Source organism: Dipodomys merriami, unplaced genomic scaffold (genome assembly GCF_024711535.1).
Source record: "Dipodomys merriami isolate MVZ:Mamm:240054 unplaced genomic scaffold, mDipMer1.0.p SCAF_16, whole genome shotgun sequence".
Classification (NCBI taxonomy): domain Eukaryota; kingdom Metazoa; phylum Chordata; class Mammalia; order Rodentia; family Heteromyidae; genus Dipodomys; species Dipodomys merriami.
This window is the reverse complement of record NW_027202937.1, coordinates 7,403,977-7,424,982: the sequence shown is the minus strand read 5'-3', so window position 1 is coordinate 7,424,982 and position 21,006 is coordinate 7,403,977. Positions and strand designations below refer to the sequence as shown.

The 21,006-nt window shown below is 44.2% G+C and overlaps 1 protein-coding gene across 2 annotated transcripts in view; it reads left to right on the top strand.

The window, feature by feature from the left end:
• Window positions 1-13,160: 13,160 nt before the first annotated feature.
• Zfand3 (zinc finger AN1-type containing 3) overlaps window positions 13,161-21,006 on the top strand; it is a 192,858-nt gene continuing 185,012 nt past the window's right edge. The window contains exon 1 of one of the 2 annotated variants that reach the window (XM_070023847.1): window positions 13,161-13,646. In XM_070023847.1, the coding sequence (XP_069879948.1) occupies window positions 13,576-13,646 (71 nt within the window). In that variant the 5' untranslated portion in view covers window positions 13,161-13,575. The remainder of the gene's footprint in view (window positions 13,647-21,006) is intronic. The other variant, XM_070023846.1, reaches the window with a different exon arrangement.

Sequence of the window (21,006 nt, the reverse complement as noted above, 5' to 3'; positions counted from 1 at the left end):
AGGAGCTGGTGGCTCACGCCTGTAATCCTAGCTACTCAGGAGGCTGAGATCTGAGGAACACGGTTCAAAGCCAGCCCGGGCAGGAGAGACCGTGAGACTCCTATCTCCAATAAACCACCAGAAAACCGGAAGTGGCGCTGTAGCTCAAGTGGTAGAGCGCTTGCCTTGAGCTGAAGAGCTGAGGGACAGCGCCCAGGCCCAGAGTTCAAGCCCCACAACCAACAAAAAAAAAAAAATCATAAGTGGTTCTGTGGCTCAAGCGGTAGAGTAGAGTGCTCGCCTTGAGCTGAAGAGTGCAGGGACAGCGCCCAAGTCCAGAGTTCAAGCCCCACGACTAAAAATATATATATATATATGTAAGGGTCAAGACTAACTTAATGTTAATAGAGAGCAATGGGACTCACCCCACACACTGTCTGCCCACTGTGCCTCATTCCCACACTTTCCCCCCAGCTCTGCCTCTATAGATGGCCTCTGCTGGGCATTTTGCATGATGGTATCAAGCAGAGATGGATGTGTGCTTCTTACACTGAGCATAATGTTTTGAGGTTCATTTATAGCATTGTAGCATATGTCAAAGTAAAATTGTCGGTAGTACTCAAGTTTGAACTCAGGGCCTTTTCCCACCTGCTAGGCAGATGCTCTACCATTTAAGCCTCACCCACCCTGGCTATTTTACCTGCTTCTTGTTGGATACTATTGTAATACATGGGTATATGAAGTATCATTCCCAGTTAATGAATATTTAGGGTATTTCTACTCTGGAGTTATTAATAATGTTGAGTATTTGCATATAAGTCTTGGTGTAGACTTACATTTACATTTCTCTTGTGGGGTAGTTATGAAATGATATGGCCAATTGTATAGGAAACTCATACCTAGTGTATTAAGAAAATGACAATTTTTCAGAAGTGGCTGTACCACTTTATATTCCAACATTTGACATTCTGAATAAAGGTTTTAGCTTCTCTACATCTTCACAATTATTGTGTGTCAGGTGTTTGTGTGTGATTGTCATTTGCCCAGATGTGAAGTGATATCCTCTCTCATTTTGATCTGCATTTCCCTAAAGACTTCTGGCGACCATCTTTTCGAACTATTAGCTAATCCTCTATTTCTTTGGTGATCTTTTGTCTTCTTTTAATTGGATATTTTTTGTGATTGACCTTAACCAGTTCTTTATATATTTTGGAAACCAGTCCTTTATCAGATTTGTAAATATTTTTCTCCCGATGTATGGCTAGTTTTTGCATTTTGCTGACAGCATCTTTTAAAACTTAAGTTTTTTTTAAATGGACATCTCGTAGAGGAAATAAACTATTGTTGTGTTAAAGCTGCTGGAAAGGATCCAAAGCAAGGCTCTTTCCCTGAGTTTCCTTCAGCGTACAGGGCTGTGCAGTGAGAACAGGGTGCTACAGGATCATGGAGGAGAAAGTGCAGAGTCCAAAATGGGTGGCTGAGGAAGGAAACTTGTCGGGGTAACTGGAATGTGAGTTAGAAGATGAGTCAGAAAGTTTTTCCTTCGTTCATTCAGCTGCCAGCTGTATCTTTAGAGGGCTGATATTCATGGTCTGAGTCACTTTACCAGTTTTCCAAACAAATTCTAGCAGTCTTTGTAATCTTTTGAAAAACACTGAAGAGTGAAATGACTTCAAAGGGGGAAGATACCTCCCACCCCCCAACAACATGGCTTCATAAGCTTTCATTACACTGCATTATTGTCCCCAGAAGTTTCTCTGACCTTCTTCACTCAAGCCTGGGTGCTTTTCCCATCTTAGAACTCTCCCAGGACAACATTCCTTTGTACAGTAGATCTATCAGCCCCACTGCCGCCAGCAGCAATGCCTCTGCCCAAGCCCTGCCCAGGAGGAATCAATAACTCTGTTCTGGCCACAGCTACCCAGGATGGGTGTGAGGCATCTTGCCGCTGCCAGCCTCTCTTGACATGTGCAAGCTCTCGGACCCCAGAGCATCTTTCTGTGTTGTTTGTGAAGCCACCAGCGCCCAGCTTGGTATGAGTTTTAAATGAGTTATTACTGTTGTCCAATGTACAATAGGAAACTGTGGCTTGTTTGGGAAAGACTGAGGAGGGGATAGGAGTTAAATATCACTAAATATGCACTAGTAACTGCTTCCCTGGATGGCTCATTGGGCCTGGAGAACTTCGGTATCCTTATCTAAAGGATGAAGAAAATAAACTTTCTCTGGCAGAGCAGTGGTAAGGTTTATATTGACCATAATAATCAATGGTGTGAAGACTCCATTACCTTTAGCAGAAAACAAAACACAGTAGCATTATTATTTATTAAGATCTTATTTCTTAAATCATCTCTGAGAAGGAAATGGAATCCCAACAGCATTGAACCCCCAGTGTTTACATCCACACCTGTGTGCGTGTGCACACACCATATGCCTAGATTTCCACCTGCATGTACGACTGGACCCACGTGCGCACACACACACACACACACACACACACACACACACACACACACACACGCACACGCGAGAACACCCCTGCCAGCCTGAGCAGCATGCAGATTTCCCTCCCGGCAGCTCTTTCAAGAAGCACACGCCAGATGGGATTGGATCTGCTACATGACTGAGCAGCCCCCACATCAGAAAGCCATAATCATTGAATCCATCATGTGGCAGAGCCCCGGTGAGGGCACGGCTCCTCGTCCTGCCCGATGGGCCGTGGAGGAACGCCTCCTCCTCCAGAGCAGAGAGCAGACACCGGCAGGCAGTTGCCAGGCAGTGGAGCCAAGAGAACAGATGGCAGCTGTACAAAACCCAGCTCAGATCTCAGGCTTCTGGAAGGAAGCTGCAGGAGGTCTGGATCCAGTGGGAACCAGGCTTCCTGCGTGGGGCCTCCCTGCCCTCCGTCCGCCCTGGAGTAACAGGAGAAATAGCTTCTGAGTACTCTTCATTCAACTCTTAATTTTCCTTTGGACTGGTCTTGGGGCTTGAACTCAGGGCCTGAGCTCTATCCCTGAGCTTTTTTTTTTTTTTTTTGCCACTTGGGTTACAGTTCCACTTGCAACTTTTTGGTGATTAGTTGGAGATAAGAGTCTCATGGACTTTCCTACCCTGGCTGGCTTCAAACTGTTATCTTCAGGTCTCAGCCTCCTGAGTAGCTAGGATGACAGGCGTGAGCCACCAACTAACTGCTGGCTTAATAATTCTTTTAATTTACATTTTAGGGCTGTTAATAAGATCCATAAGTTTGTAATAAAAATTTACATTCATTTTTATAATATGTATATAGTTTGTTTTAGACTTTTTGGATGTTGCTATTTGTGTCCTTTTTTCATTTTCTACAAACTATAAGATGTTTATGTTGATATTAAGTATATTTTTACTAGAATATATCAATTGTACAGAGGGGTTTCATTGTTATATTTCCATGCATGTTTAAAATGTACTTCAAATTAACTCTTTGTTCATTTTTCTTGTCCTCCTGTCCCCCCTTTTTTCCCTGTCTCCCCCTTTAAACAAATTTTAATAGACTTCATTATTCCATTTTCATACATGTATAGGAAGTACTTTGATCATTAAGACTGGGCTCGGGGTATAGCTCAAGTGGAACAGCATTTTCCTAGCAAGATGTAGGTCCTGAGTTCAATCCCCTGTGTGTGTGTGTGTGTGTGTGTGTGTGTGTGTGTGTGTAAAATAACTTTAACCCTTTGTGTGTGCATTGCAAATTATTTCTCTATCATTTGGCTATAAAGTGTATCTAGTCTTTTGATTTTTAAGAGTCTAATGCTTGAATAGGCAACATGAACATTTCCCCCACTCAGAAGCCTTGAGTTGTTGCTTAAGGGAAAGAATTAAGGCTAAGGCAGGAAATGGCAGAGGGTGGAGGGCAGAGGACACAGGGTAGAAAGGACTCTTGTCTCCTCAGCCTGTCCCCACCTTCCTGCCTCTTATGAGGCAGTCTAAGGCAAATGGCCGAGGCATCTGTGGTTCAGCCCTGCCCCTGGGTTGGTGCCAGCCCTGAGCTCTCTGGGATGAGCCATCCAGGATATGCACTCCGGCTGTCCCGACTTCCTGTCTAGAGGTTTAAAAAAAAAAAAAAAAAAGCAGCCCCAAGCTACAGCCTTTACAGCTATGTGACTCCCCAGCGACTGGCCTAAAGTTTCTCATATAATTCTTTGTTCATGTTTGCAGAGATGATTTCTAGGTCTACATGGCTCCAATATGGAAACAGGCAGGTGCTGGGGAGTCAGCTGTAGGCACTAGGAATGCCAAACAGGAGGACTGGCACCAGGAAATGGTTATGATCTAGTCCTACTAGATGCCCAGGTGGGACGGGGCAGATAAGGTTGGTGTTTTTGGTCTGGGTTTCCCAGAGCAGCCCCTTGAGACAAGAATTGGCATGCAGAGGATTTCCAGGTGGCCAGTGGAGGGTGTGCCACCGAGCTGCCTATCCTTGGGCATGGCTAGAGCTCTGGCCTGTGGGAACCACTTAAAACTAGAGCTTCAAGGCATTCTGCCTGAGCAGTGGGCAGTGGCAGGCCCAGTAGGCACCCACTTCTGTCTCTTGACATGGATTACAGTAACTCAGGCTGCCTGTGCAGGCAGTTTACTTGAGGGAGTCCTCTGGCAAAGAGATACAGAGCAGAGGGCAGGGGAATTTGCTGAGCTCTCTGAAGTAGCTGTCAGGCCAAGGGACATAGACAGGGAATCTCTAGTATCTGCAATTCTCTCTCTCTCTCTCTCTCTCTCTCTCTCTCTCTCTCTCTCTCTCTCTCTCTCTCTCTGTATGTGTGTGTGTGTGTGTGTGTGTGTGTGTGTGTGTGTGTGTGTAGATTTGGGACATGTGATAATTGCTAAAATTATCCATAGTTTCTTTGCAAGGCTGTGATTCATTGCCTTTAAATGAACATTTTAAAAAATGTTTTCTTTACCACGAGGATAAATTAACACTAAGGTAGACAGACTTATTTGTCTCATTCACCACAGTATTCTAATAACTGTAATACTTGATCTCAGAAGATGAAGCTAGCCAGATGGTGCAGATAGGGCCCTACTTCTGAGCCATTCCTAACTCCTGTGGACAGAGAAGAGGGCTTCCTACCAGGAGCTGGTGGCTCAAGCTTGTAATCTAAGAGTACTTGAGAGGCTGAGATCTGAGGATCATAGTTTGAAGCCGGCCCAGGCAGATAAATCTAACAACTGAAAAAGCCAGAAGTGGAGCTGTGGCTCAAAAGGTAGGCACCAGCCTATTGCAGATTACAAATGTCCCTTGTTATAGAGAGAAACGGAGACACAGACATGCTAAATAACTTCTCTAAATTCTCTGAGCTGTTGGTTAGTAGAAGCCCTCAGGCAGTCTGATTTTGGAAACCATGCTTTTATGGTTAATTTTATGTGCTAACTTAGCACATAACCTGACATTTGGTTAAATCTATTCCAAGTGTATCTGTGAGGATATGTCCAGATGAGATTAACATTGGCTATGGTTTGAATGTTCCTGTTTTCCTCCAAACTCCTGAGATCTTAACTCACTAAGGAGTGAGGCTAAGGTCATGAAGACATAGCTCTTGCCTACGGGATTAGGCCCTGCTGAAACTGGGCCCAGGGGGCCCATTGGGCCTCCTACCACAGCTAGAAGGTATTACCTACCACTCAGAAAGTTAGGACTTCATCACATCAAATCTGCCATTGGCTTGATCAGTCAGAAGTGTGAGGAATACATTTTTGGTTTTATTTTTTTAGCTGCTACTCAGCAGGGGGTATTTTGTTACAGCAGTCTAAATGCACTAAAAAAAAAAAAAGGTAAATTGAGTAAAGCAGATTGTCCTCCTTAGGGTAGGCAGGCTCCTTCCAATTCATGGAAGGAGTGATTGGAATGAAAGGCTAAACAAAACACAATTTGCTCTCTGCCTGATGGTATTTGGGTTGGGATGAACAGTCTTCTTTTGCCTTCAGGTTCACATTTGAGTTTATAGCTCTCACCTTCCATAATCATATAAACCAATTCTTCATAATAAATCCCTGTCTCCAGTTTATATACATGTACACACATTCACACACACACACACACACACACACACACACACACACACACATACACACTTTATGTTCCCATCCACTTTGTTTTTCTGTACAATTCTGACTAAAACATTTAGCCTCCAGACTGTACCTCAAAACTATTCACAGAGATACAGTAGTTGTTCAGACATATTTCTTTTTTTTTTTTTGGGGGGGGGGTCCGGTCATGGGGCCTGAACTCTGGGCCTGGGCGCTGTCCCTCAGCTCTTCAGCTCAAGGCTAGTGCTCTACCACTTGAGCCACAGCGCCACTTCCGGCTTTTTTTCTTTTTGCTTATGTGGTGCTGGGAATCGAACCCAGGGCCTCAGGCATGCAAGGCAAGCGCTCTACCACTGAGCCAACTTCCCAGCCCCTAGACATATTTCAAAATGAAAAAAAAAAAATCAGCTTATGTTGGGCACTGGGTAGCTCAGGTCTGCAATCCTAGCTACTTGAGAGACTAAGATTAGAAGGATCATGGTTCCAGGCTACACCAGGCAGAAAACTCTATGAAGTTCCATCTCAAGGGAAGAAGCTGGGCATGGTGGAACAAGTCTGTTATTCCAGATCCAAGAGAAGGCTGATATAGGAAGCTTGAGGTCCAGGCATGTATGTGCCTGGGCAGAGAGAGAGACTGTATCAAAAATAACCAGCAGGGGGGCGGGAGGAGGATGGGAAGGGGAAACAAAGGAGGAGGCTACAATGCTTTATAAGAAATGTACTTGCCCATGTAACTGTAACCCTTTGTACAGTGTTTTCACAAAAACAAACAAACAAACAAAAAAACCCAGCATAGCTGGATGCTGGTGGCTTATGCTTGTAATCCTAGCTACTCCGGAGGCTGAGATCTGAGGATCATGGTTCAAAGCCAGCCTGGGAAGGAAAGTCCATGAGATGCTTATCTCCAATTAAGCATCCAAAAAAAAAAAAAAAAGCTGGAAGTAGAGCTGTAGCTCAAGTGGTAGAGTGCTAGCCTTGAGCACAAAAGTTCAGGATCAGCACCCAAACTCTGTTCATGCTCCAACAACAACAACAAACAACAATAACAACAACAAACAATGCATAAAAATGGCAGGAGGTATAACTCAGTGGTAGACCATCTGCCTAGCAAGCACAAGGTCCTGAATTCAAACTCTAGTACTGCCAAAAATAAAAAGAATCAGCTTATGTACACCCTGTCTCGCATGACCCTGTAGATGACTATGCGCAAATGAAATGCCTAGAGGGCTACACACCAAGCTGTTAACAAAGGGTGTCTCTGTGGGAAGTGGTATTAGGGAGGACTTTTTTCCTACTAGTTGAATTTTTCCCTACAAAGGTCAAGAAATTCTGGGAAAAACACAATTATTTCTATTCTTGAAAAGAAATGCAAAACTCAGTAAAATCAAATTTCACACTGAGATGGGTATGTGCAGCAAGCAGGCAACAATAACTTCACGAACACAAGGAACACGAAATTCAGTGTTCTCTCCTTTCCTCCCTTCTTTTCCCCATTCCCGCTCTTCAGTTTATTTATTTTTAGTTTCCTGAGTGGGGCTAGAGATGGGATGCTTGGCTGCTTTTCCTTTCCCTTGGCTCTTCAAGTTTCTCCAGGCCAACTGGACCATAAGCTAAAGAATTGACTGCACATCAGGAAAGTTGAGGGCTAGAGGGAACAGAGTTCCACAGAGGGTCTGCTTCAGTGCCTTCTCATCACCCCCACCCACTCCCCACATCCATCATTCCTGGAAAACCCAACCCAAACAGGAGAGGCCAGCAGAAACCAGACATCTAGCTCTCAGAACATCATTGGGAAGGTTCCTCTCATTCTGCATAAGGGGCTCAGTGGTTCTGCTCTAGGCCAACTGTAGCACCCAATGCCGAGTCTCACCGGTGACCTGGATTTGCAGAGGCCCGACAGCTTCTGAATGAAGTAACAGGACATGTCTTCACTGTGCAGGCAAGAGTGAGATGTCCCTATGTTTTCTTTCCTGGAAGACCAAGGCCTTTTTCTAATTATTCAACCTATTTTCCCCAGGGGTCTAGGGTAGCTAAAGGGTTCTCTGTTCTACCAGGAAAAAAATATATTTTACTCTTCCTTAAGCTCATAGAATTAATGTTGGCATTAGGTTTGAAATCTAGGATTAAATGTTACAGATAATATTCGGATCAGGATTAAGATGGAAGTCAGCGTGGGGGTTGAACATGAGGGTCAGTACCAAGTTAAACTGAATCACATTGGTGAACAGCTTTGAACTAGAGTTAAAGATAATTGTGGGGTAAGGATTAGAAACAGAGTAGTGGACTGTCTGCTTATCTGAGGTCCCTACAAGCCATTCCCCTTTATTTTTTGAGCTGGTCCTTGGGGTTTGAACTCAAGGCCTGAGCACAGTCTTTGAACTTTTTGCTCAAGGCTAGTGCTCTACCACTTGAACCACAGAGCTCCACTTCTGGCTTTCTGGTGGTTAATTGGAGATAAGAGCCTTATGGTCTATCCTGCCAAGGCTGGGTTTGAACCATGATCCTCAGATCTTAGGCTCCTAAGTAGCTAGGATTACAGGTGGAGACACCAGAGCCTGGCTAAGTCCTTTCTTTTTGGTTGTCTGAAAAGTCAAGTCGAAGTGAGATCTCTGAGCCTTTTACCAAGAAAGAAGCTCCCCTGCCCCTCAGCCATGCTAAACTTGTCCCACATGGCTTCAGTTGTTACTTAAAAAGTTCTGGCTGCTGAAGCATTACTATTACCCTTTACTAGCCCCCTCTGAGCACATAGATGGCTCCTTTTGGGCCAATGGTAATGGCAAACTACTCCCAAGGGCCACATTACAGGTTCATCTGGAACATAATCCATGCTAGAAAATAGTTAAGACAATGATGACAAAGGCACTTCTGTCAATTACCCTACACGTTAGCCTCTGAATTAGATGATACCATGGAATGTTATGTGCTCTCTGAGCTTTTAGGCAAGTGAGTGGGCATTTTGCAGGATTTGGACCAAGGCTTCTTTAACTAGAGATCTTGGGGACTGAGAGTGAAGAGTTAGCTGGTTAGGAATGAAGAAGCAGATAATCATGGGGTCTTATTTGGTACAGCTACCAGGAGACCAAAGCACTAGCAATGACTTTCAATGTTTTCTAGGGAAGGTAGGTTGGTGACTGAAACAAGCCTCCAGGATAATATAATTAAGATGCCAATCCATATGTGGGTACCACTTTGATTAATAAATTATTTGCCTCTGTATTCACTCAATAAATATTTATTCAATGTACATAAAATGTGTCCTTAGCATTATGAATCATGGTAGACAAAATACATATGATCTGTGGAGAGGAAACACACGAATACTTAATTATAAACTATGAAAGGTGATACAAAGGAAAAGAGTGTCACGTTGTTGTAGTTCTTGTCATTGTCGTCATCATCATCATCATCATCATCATCACCATTATCCTCATCATTATACTAGGGCAATGTAACTCTAGCTTCGTTGGCTCTTTTTCTGTTTGTGGTAGACATCTTTTGGGATCTTTTCAAGAACACAACTGTTCTGTTTTCTGAGAATTGCAGCCTCTAAGGATGGCCCTCTGGCAGCCATGTTTGTTACAAGATCCCTTACTGAGTAGCCTACAACTTTACTGGCCAACAGTGATCCAGTACCATGGCAGTAATTTTCTTTTTTAGTGCCAGGGATTCACAGGTAATGATTAGTCTCTGCTGTCTCTTGAAACAAAAATGGTGAGCTTGGATTACAGAAGAATATGTGACCACAGAGATGAAGATCTTAGTGAATAGTTTCTTGGCTAACTGCTATTTTAGGTCCTAGTCTGTCTGTTGTGAGATGTTTATTTTCCTACAGATGTTTTTTCCCTACTGGTATGAACTGGTATGCTTCTCTCAGCTTGCTTGCTTATGGCTGACCACTTGAGCCGCATCTCCATCCTGGCATTTTGCTTGTTATTTTGAAGTCTCAAAAGACTTCTTTGCCTACACTGGCTTTGAACTGTTATTCTCCAGGACTCAGCTTTCTAAGTAGCCAGGATAATAGGCATGAGCCACTAGCACCCTGATCCTTTATTCTATCAATCTATCTCTGTATCTATGCATCTATTTGTTAGCCAGGGTCTTTGTCTTTAGTCAGGCTGTTTCTGAACTTCCTTTTGTCCCAGCATCCCAAGTGCTGGGATTGCAAGAGTATGTCATCATCCTGGCTCTTTTGTGAAATTGTTGCTTTTTGTACTGTTTTTGCAATCACTGGGGTTCTATAATATCCTCTATATGTTTTACACATATATTATATGTGTATACATATGCATATATGTATTTTTTGTATTTAGAAGTTTAAATGTGATTGTTACTTGTAGAGAAAAGATCTTTGCCTAAGATTGGATTTTATCAGATTAGTTCTTCCGTTCAGCAAATGTGGATTAACTTGGTTCCCACGTTGGTCCTGGGTTTTATGAGATGCAATTTATATTTCCTGGTTTGTCTTATAATGAAAATTATATATAGGGGTGAAGGAAGGAGGGACAAATTCTGATGTGGCACAGCTGGAAGGCTCCTGAAGGAATGGAGATGTCAAAAGTAAGGTGTAGCTGGCTCACATCCGTAATCCTAGCTACTCATGAAGCTGAGATCTGAGGATTGTGGTTCAAAGCCAACCTGGGCAGGAAAGTCTGGGAGACTCTTATATTCAATTATCTACTAAAAAGCTGGAAATGACACTATGGTTCAAAGTGGTGGAACACTGCCTTGAGTACAAAAGCTCAGGGTCAGTACCTGGGCCCCGAGTTCAAGCTGCGGAATTGGTGTGTGCGGGTATGAGCATGTGCGGCCCCCCGCCCCCCCTCACAGAGGTAATTTGAGGGATGGCAACTAGTGTCTGATTTGTAGGCATGGTGTAGAGTGGCAAGTGGAACCTAAGGACAACTAAAGCCAAATCATCTAGCTCTTATACTGGGACCCGCTAAGGATAATTCTACATTTGATTAACTCTTGTACATACTGAGTATTCAATAGGTGCTAGTTGAATTTGCTCACTGGAAAACAGGTAGGCAAGCAAATGATAAAATAAAAGAACAATCACTTTTTTATATTAACTTTCCTTTGGGTTTTAGTTTCTTCTTCTGAATGAAAAGGAAACTCATCCCGATGTCAATGCATAGTGAGAGTCCCACTGAATCTCAGTTAAAGTCAGTCTTAGCAATGTGGCAATTTTGTCAGTTTAAGTAAAGATTTAATAGTATTATGAATCCACTGAGAGTGAGGCACACTATATGGCATTTTTCCATCCTATGAATTTTGTTTTTAAAATTTGGGCTGGGAAGGTGGCTATGTGGTACAGTGCTTGCTTTGCATGCATGAGGCCCTGGGTTTGATTCCTCAGCACCACATAAACAGAAAAAGCTGGAAGTGGCACTATGGCTCAAGTGGGAGAGCACTAGTCTTGAACTGAAGAGCTGAGGGACAGTGTCCAGGCTGAGTTCAGGACCCACAACCGACAAAGAAAAAAAAGAAAAAAAAAAAAAAAAAGAAAGGTCATTACATAGCTCAGACTAGCTTAGAACCCATGCTTCCACCTCTCCAGTACTTGGGAGTATAAGTACAGTATAAGCATAAATGACTACACCTTGTTCCCTATATACTTTTGGCAAAAGTATTAAATATATATTACATATTAAATATATAAAAATATGCATATAAAATATATAAATATAAACATTTTAAATATATATATTTTTCAGAACTCATTGTGGGGCATCTGGCTTTAAGCGGCTTGATCTGTTCCATTGCTGTCTTCACCATCAACAGCATCTTTAGGGGGATTCTATGGTAAATCTGATCTTTGCTGTTCAGAAGTTCAGAAGCCAAAAGAAACACCACCAGTGTTAAATTGGTTGGCAGAAAGAAGTAAGATGGTAACACGGTGTAATAAAATTAATCTAGGCAATGTCCTCTGAAGCTCGGCTATCCCCTGGGATTGGGGATGGTGGTGGTGGTGGTCCGGACAGTTCATGGTTGTAATTCCTCGGAGACCGAAGTTAGCTCACAGAGCACTGAGGGTCAGGTCTCCCCTCCAAGAACTCCGATGGGAAGTTTACTCCGGATTGCACTGAGCCACCAACGACAGGCCTCCGGCGCACAGTGAGCTAGAGAGCCAGGCGAAGGAAGGATCAAGCACCAAGAATCTCAAAGGACTCAAATTCCGGGCTCAAACTTCTTTAGTCCCTTGTGAATTTCCACCACACATTCAGTCCCAGTTCCCTTTTCCCCTTCCCCAACCAAACCTATCCGCTCGAGGAAGAAGGAAGGCCCTCCATGCCAAGGCACTGGGAGGACTCTGAGGTTCAGGGGCACTATCGACCCGGCCAAGCGCTCCCCTGGCTGAGGGCAAGAGGAACACCTGCCAGAAATGCATTAAGGGCGAGGGAAGAAGGGCTCCGGGCACCACAGGAAGAGCAGACGACGGGCGAGCCACGGGGAAGTGAGACTCCAAAGTGTGCACTTCGGGTGTAAACGCTTCCTCGCTCCGCCCAGAAGCGAGAACGTCTCGCAGGCCTAAAGTGGCCGAGGGAGACCCCGACAGCTGCGGGAGCTTCAGACCTACTTCCGGGTTTGGAGTTCTCCACCCCCCCCTCCCCTCCAGATACGGGGTCTCTAAGCGCATGCGCCGCCGCTCCGGGACTGGCCCAACTTACCCTAAACTAAGCCTGCCGCCCCCCCACCCCCGCCCGGGGCGTACCATTTGCTTTTTGCGGGGGGGGGGAGAAGACAAGGCGCCCCTGTGTACGCAAAAGCCCGCTTCCCTGCCTCAGGCCGGGGAGCGGTAGCGTGTCTCAGATCTGAAAAGTTGCAAGAAGACGGAGGCCTCGGAAGGCCCGTCGCTCGCTCTCCCGGCCCGGCCCACAGTCCCACCCGACGTCTCCGAGGCGCTGAACAAAGTGGCACGCCCGGATCCCAGCTGATCGGCGCCTGGGCTTTGGCGGCGGCCCCCCACCCCCGGGCGAAACCATTGCGGCTCCTCGGGAGGGGTGTCCGCGGAGAGGAGGGGGCGGAGCGGCCATTGTCCGGTCAGCGCCGCATCCGGGGAGGGGAGAGTGTTCCGAGGGGGTGGGGGGAGCCCGGGGCGTCACAGCGGCCGCTGCGACTCCAGAGCCGGCGGGGGCCTCAGGTCCTTCCCCGCGCCGCCGCACGGGACATCGCTCGGGCTGGGGAGCGGCGGTGGGAGCTCCCGAGGGCGCCGCGTCTCCCTGCAACCCGCGGTCCTCGGCTCGCCCGCACGCCCCTCCTCCTCGCTCCCCTCCCTCTCCCTCTCCGCGCCTCCCCCGGCCCCCACCCCCCGGCTCCGCAGGCCCAGTGGTGCGGCCCGCCTCCAGCTGACCGGCCTGGAATCCCGGCTCGGAGCCCCGGACTCGCGCCCGCCCGCGCGCCCGCTCCCTCCCCCTCCCCCCGCCCCGAGCCCCCCGACGCCGCCGCCGCCGCCGCCGCCTCCTTCAAGCGGGGCCCAGGCCCAGCCGCCGCCACCGCTGCCGCCGCCGAGCTCCGCCGCCGCCGCCGCCGAGCACCATGGGAGACGCCGGGAGCGAGCGCAGCAAAGCGCCCAGCCTGCCGCCTCGCTGTCCCTGCGGCTTCTGGGGGTGAGTGCTCGGCCGGGTGGGGGCGGGGGCCGGGCCGGGGGCGCGGGCGCCGGGCCGGCCGGGCCAGGCCTCAGGGCCTCGGGAGGCCGGAACCCCGGGAGCTGGGCCCAGGCCGGGCCTACAGGGAGGGGGCAGGGGCCGCGGCCCGGGGAGGGATGCGGGCCGGCGGGAGGGGGCACGGGGGGGGGGGCGAGGAGGTCCGGCCTGGGTGCGCTGCCACCTCGGGCTCGCCGGCCTGAGGGGGAGGCCGGGCGGCCCGGGGTGAGGGAGGCCTGGGGTGGGGTGGGGGTGGGGCGGGGGGGCAGTGGCACCTCCTGGAGGGGCAGGGCTGTCCCCTTCGCTTGGCCTGTGGAGGAGGCCAGCCCTCCTCGCTTGGCCTGAGTGGGTGCCCAGGCACCGGGAGGGTGTATTTCCTCCGACTTCCTCCCCTCCTCCTCCCTGTCCCTGGTGACTTGCATCATCACTTCCTAAATTATATCCCAGTGCCCCATTTGCTTTTAGGAAGCAGTTTACACGTCACCCATTTGTACTAGTACCGGGTTCTCGAGGTCGCAACCTCGAGGGGTTGGGTAGATCTGTCAAAGTTCCTTGTGGTAAATATGTATAATATATATGACATTACATATATATATATATATATATAATAAAAGCACAAGTCAGGCTAGGGGAAAGAGAGTTTCCTCATTGGCTCTCAAATTTCTCTTTGCTGATTTAAAAAATAATATAAAATGATAAAAATGTTTACAGAGGGTCAAAGGTGACTTATGATTTGGTTATTTTGTGTTGGGGCAAAAAAGGGTGAGGTAAGGAAATGAACTCTCCTCACCCCCAGTTAGTTTAAATTGTTGTGGGAACACTGGATATTCATGAATTGGCACCTAACAGGTGCCTTCATCATGCCACATGACTGGGAAACTGGAGACTTCGAAGGCTAACTTTTATGATTGAGTCCCCCCTCCCCCTCTCTGGTCTCTGTTTCTCTGTCTTTCTAAGATTCGTTGTATTGAGGCAGTAGGGAAGTAATTATTTCTGGTGAGAATTTTCTCTTTTGCTATCAATGGCTAACATAGAAGTCAAGGGTTTCATTCCAGTAGTGCAGGAAAAGGTTACAAAATGAATCTGAATGTAAATTTTTGTGGAATTGTTTTTTGAGTTTTCCAAGTGGAACAGAATATGCTGTGGCATTACCAATATCCTGAAGATGCGAAAATATTTTAGGTTCATTATCTTCATTTTGATTTGAAAATGATTATTGAATTGTCTACCAAGTGCTTTCATAGGCAATTGTAATTCCCATAAGAATCTCACTGGGTAGGAATCATTGTCTCTTTATTACCAGATGGAGAAACTGGGGCTTAAAGAGGATGGATAATTTGCCTCTCCTTGTAGGGAGTGTAGGGTGGAGCTGTGATTTCTGTAGAGTGCTTAGTGCCATCCCATTTATGACATCAGTCTGGTGCCTGGGAAAAATCTAGTGTCACAAGCCTCAGATTGTAACTCATTATGTAAGACATGTGGCCCAAAGAAAGTAGCTGCCAGTGACAACTGCTGAAATGCCCAGGATGTGTCAGAAGTCTGTTTCCTGGCAACATCTTTATGTCCTTCTTTGAGACTATCATGAGTGGAACACTTACTGAAACACTGATGCCAAGGCTTAGAAACTAAGGAAATGGAATAGCCATTTACTTTTAGCCAGCAAGGTTCTGAGGAAGGCTGAGTTTGGAAGCAGAGAGGAAGTTACACTGATGTTGCACTTGGCCTAAAGCAACTGGCACTCCTTTTTTTTTTTTTTTTTTAAATACGTTCATTCTAGCTTTTTTTTTTTTTTTTTTTTTTTTTTTTTGGGTCCGGTCATGGGGCCTGAACTCTGGGCCTGGGCGCTGTCCCTCAGCTCTTCAGCTCAAGGCTAACGCTCTACCACTTGAGCCACAGCACCACTTCCGGCTTTTTTTCTTTTTGCTTATGTGGTGCTGAGGAATCGAACCCAGGGCCTCAAGCATGCAAGGCAAGCGCTCTACCACTGAGCCACCTTCCCAGCCCCGAATCATTCTAGCATTTTTAATTGACTTCAGTGTGCCTAAACAGGAGTAGTGAACACAGAGCTAAGACTTTTATGGTGTAAAGAATTTTTTTGGTGTTGTGTTTTAATCCTTTCCTAAGGATGTATGGAGACACCTGTGTAGTTTGTATTTTATTTGTTAGTTTTTATTGTTTTTGTGCCAGAGTTTGTGGGCTCTGTCCTTGAGTTTTTGTTTTGTTTTTTTGTTGGTGGTGGGGCTTGAACTCTGGGCCTGGGTGCTGTCCCTCGCTCTTCAGTTCAGGGCAAGTGTTCTACCACTTGAACCACAGTGTCACTTCTGGTTTTCTGGTGGTTTATTGGAGATAAGAGTCTCACAGACTTTTCCTGCCCGGGCTGGCTTTGAACCTGGATCCTCAGATCTCAGCCTCCTGAGGAGCTAGAATTACAGGTGTGATCCATTGGCTCCTGGCTAGTTTGTATTTTACACAAAAGTAACAAAATTGTCTAATTTCCACCATGTCATACCTGATTTTGAATATATTCTGTTGCATAGGCCACATGTATACTCTGTTCATTAAGTGAACTTAGAATATATTCAATCCATAGATGAATGCTTCTGATATACTGGTAGACAAGGGGTGTAAGCCTCATCCTCTGGGGTAGGGGACATAGAGATGTAAACTGATAGTAACTATAAATCGTCCAGGGAACCTTGAGAGGAGCATCTGCCCTTACTTCTCTTGAGGTAGAAGAGGGTAGTCTGGAGGAAGTGACTCTTAAGAGGAGACCTGTGTGTAAGAAGAGTGGAAGGAGGAGAGAATGAAATGGAAAGGGAAGACTGTTTCAGACAGAGGGAATGCACATGAAGACCAGGATATGTGAGAGAAAGCACCATAGGAACAGAAAGACACAGTGGAGGGTGATCAACTGGAGATGAGTCTGAGGCAGTACTACGAGTTGGTGATAACTGAGCTCTCATGGGTAATGCTGAGGTCTTTGGACTTTTATCCTGAGTGCAAGGGGAGCTAATAAAGAACTTTGATCGAGGATTGCTATGGTTATGATGTTGATCTTGAGAGAATGCTGGGTGGGTATGAGTGTTTGTGTCTGTATGAATGTGGCATCTGAATGAATGTGGGGTGTTACAAAGTCTGGATTTAGAAACCTGTTAGGAAGAGTGACCTAAGCTAGCAGTGGCATTAGCAGTGTAATTGCAGAAGAATAGAAATAGGTAGAGGGAAAGTCACTCAGGAAGAACTGTTTACCTTTTCCCTTCATGAAAATGAAGGCAGGTCTGCAAAAACTTCTGTGTAGCTTAGCACTCTGGGGATCTATAGGTCTTCAAAATCAGTTTCCAGGGCCCATACACACTCAGCAGAATATTCTGGCATCAGCAGAGGAAAGGCAGTTCCTTTAGGATTGCTGTTTTCTCCAATGACTCAGGCTGAGGCATTTGCTGCTCAGCATATCTGAGTCAGGACACCAATCAGTGGGACTTGGTAAATTGGAAAGCTTTAAGGCCTGTCCTGTGGGAGCACAAAAGAAAGGAGAGTGCCAAGAGGAGCATACAGTTCAAATGTGTTAGTGCTTTGAACACTTAGTTTCCAGTATTCTTGGTTTATACATATAATTGTATATTGGTAATTAAATTCTTTTATCTTCCCTCTGGGAAAATTGAAAATTGTTTGATTGCCCTGTTTGTTAAAAGTTCTTTATGTAATAGATTCAATGCTTTTAGGATTAAAAGTTTGTTCCCTATAATAGGTTCTTAAAACTTTGATGAAATAGGAGCATTTTTCTTGCATTTTAGGCATTCAGTAACTGGGCCAAAATTTGATAATGGTTATGAAGTGAAACAGTTGTTTCAATTTCAAACAGTTGTTTGAAGCAATTACTGTATTTTCTTTAGTTTATATACATACATACATGAAAGTGCTTTAAAACTATATAGATATAAATAGTAGCTGAATCTGCATTTAAGGTTGTTTATACATTTTGTATGTATGAAGGCACATAGACTCTTTAAGAATTACTTTGAAAAGTTGCTGTAGGAACAGATTTAAAACATTATAAAGAAAGAGAGGAAAAGGAAGAGAGTAAGAATATACCACATGTACTTCAGGAAAATAGAAAGTAAGAATGGAAGATAGGAGGATAGACGTATTCTACTACTCAGTAGTATAAAAACTTAATTACTATTATTTATATTTTTCTTTCATAACCGGAGAGAACTAGTCATGAAGTGTTATGGAAAACATGAAAGTACTCTGTGTTTCATAAAATAGTACAGTAGCCACAAATTTTAGTTTTGTATTTAGGAAGTAATGGATTATTTAAATGAGTTTTACTTTATTATTTTGAACACTAAAAAAGAAGCTCTTCTACTAAATCATAAAACAACTTATATAGATATGTTTTCTTCAGGATTTGATTTTATTAATATTTCAATTTTGTCACAATTCCATTGAAGAATTTTGTGTATTTACAAGCTAAAGCTTGGAGATAAGAATGTATTTCCGATGAAGATGAGGATAGGCAGATACATAAGCAGGAGTAATCTTACGAAATAAATACCATCCTTGAAATGGTTACTAGTAGGATGTTGATCAAAAGCATGTTTTATTCTATCTGTGTGTGTTGGTCCTGGGGCTTTAATTCAGGGTATTACACTCCCACTTGACTTTTCCGCTCAAGGCTGGTGCTCTCCACCGTTTGAGCCATACCTCTACTTGTGGCTCTTTGCTGGTTTATTAGAGATGAGTCTCACTGAGTTGCTTGCCCAGGCTGGCTTTGAATTACATTTCTTAGATCTCAGCCTCCTGAGTAGCTGGGGTTACAGGTATGAGCCACCAAAACCTGGCTTTCATCACAAGATATTGGATACTGATCTTTGTGATCCCAGGCAGTGAATCATGTGGTTCATCTGGCCAGAGTTCTTGGCTGCCAGCAGTGTGTGGCCCTCACATTCCTTTTGCTGCTTCATTCCTGGTATCATACTGCTGCACTTCAACCAGCTTAACCTGGGTTTAACCTGTTAATGTGAACATGCATGAATCACAGGTAATCAGTATCATATTCATGCCCATGATGTCACTAATTATCCCTTAATTATAAAACTCTTTAAACAGTCCCTTAAAAACAAACTAGCTTGTTTGTGCAGTTTTACTTTGCATCTTAAATATGTTTTTGAAGATACAATATGATTTAAATTAAGTATGTACTTTTATCTTTTATTGTGAAAAATACTGTACAGAGGGTTACAATTACATGGACAAGGTAATGAGTACATTTCTTATCAAACATTGTTGTCTCCTCCTTTGTTTCCCTTTCCCATCCCTTCCCATCCCCCCCCCCTTTTATCTTTTTTTCTGGATTATATTTGCTATATTCAGAGATGTAACTTTTGCTTCTTTGATATTGTGAAACATGGGAAAAACCTATATGTACGTATATATGTACATATGTATGTATCTTTATTTCTGCTGGTTTGAAGGAGTCACTTTTTAAGACTTAAGTCCAGTTAACATATAGATAAAATGATTCTTTGGCTTTAATCTTAAGACATAGTGAAGTGTGTGTGTGTGTGTGTGTGCATGCTGGTCCTGAGGCTTGAACTCAGGACTTGGGGCTGTTCCCTGAGCTTTTGTGCTCAAGGCTAGTGCACTTCCTTGGCCACAGCTCCACTTCTGGCTTTTTTTGGGGTAGTTTTTATTGGAGATAAAAGTCTCATGGGCTTTCTCCTGCCTGGATTGGCTTCAAACTACACTCAGATCTTGGCCTTACTTAGTAGCTAGGATTATAGCTGTGAGCCACCAGTACCCAGTCTCAAATGTTTTAACTAAAAATCATTTCTTATCCTTAATAATCATTAACAGTATCAAAGTTAGCATTAGTTTTCACAGTTAATCTTTGCCTAGGTGGAAAAATGAGAGGAGTAAAGAATCTTTGATATGAATGCAGTGCTTTAAAAAAAGCTATGGAAAGTGTATAAAATGTTATCTATTTGGAACAGTATACTAAGATGCAGTATACGAAAAAAAATCTAAGAAATCATTAAAAAATATGTAATTTTGTTGTTATTAAGGTGTTGTACAGAGGGGTTGTCATTTCCTAAATCAGGTAATGATACATTTCTTTTTTTGGACAATACTACCTCTTCCTTTGCTTTCCCCCAGTTTCCCCTTCCTTTCTTTGCCCATAAGTTACATAGTTCTATAGTTTAGATTTTTTTAAATGAGTTCATAAGGAAGTTATGTCCATGCACGGTGATGCAGTGTTTTGAAATCATATGCAGTTATCAAAACCAACTTTGAGGCTAATTCTTTTTTCTTACCTGGGCCTTGGGTGGGGCCTGTGTAGCCAAGGCTAGAACTCAAGCCTAATGAAATTCTTCCTATACACGTGTTTTTCCCTAATTCTCTTTCTCTTTGAAAAAAGCTTAAAATGGTTATTTCAGGAAAGCCACATGAAGGAAGTGATTAGACATGACCTAACACTTTTATAATTTTAGTGATACACACTTAAAAGTCATCCATACTCATTATCTTGCCCATGTAATTGTAACCCCTCTGTATGGTATTTTCACAATAGTAATAATAATTAAAAAATCATAATAAATATAATAAAATATAATAAATATAAATAAAATATAATTAAAAAGTCAGGTTTTTTGGCTTGTTGAATGTTGTAGAACTTCGTGTCAGAGTGGCTAGCAAGGAGGCCTTCATCCTGCTGTGTGGATGGCACTGATGCCACTCACTAGTACAATGAGCTTTGAGGAACACCAGATGTGCTCTGGGCTAGGACCCTACATAACAAGATCACATTGCTGCAATCACATTAGTGCAAGATAGAAATTTCATGTGTGTGTTACATGCAGAAGGGATGCTAAGGAATTTTAAAGAGTTTGGTAACCAGATTTATGACAGTATTCTAGAAATACTGTGCATGGCAGCTACAGGTTACAAGTAGCAGTTTAAGTTCAGATTAAATTTAAGTAAAATAAAACAGTTTAGTTCCTCATTAACTATATTTTTATTACTCACTAGCTGAAAAATAGTGACTATTCTATTGGGGAGCACAAGTAACTGTAGCACATTTTCATTCTCCTGGGCAGTTCTGGATAGAGCTGTTCTAGAACCTTCACCTGATAGGCAGCCAGACTTTCCAGGACTCCTTCTTTCCACTTCCCTCGTCTACCCTTTTTCTTCCTTCCTTCTTTCTCTCCCCTCCTTCCTGGTTTGATTGGCTGATGCCCTGCTACTTGAGCCACACTGCCAACCTTGCTTGTTGTTATTTTGGAGGTGGAATCTCAGATTTTTCTGCCTAGTCTTATGGATT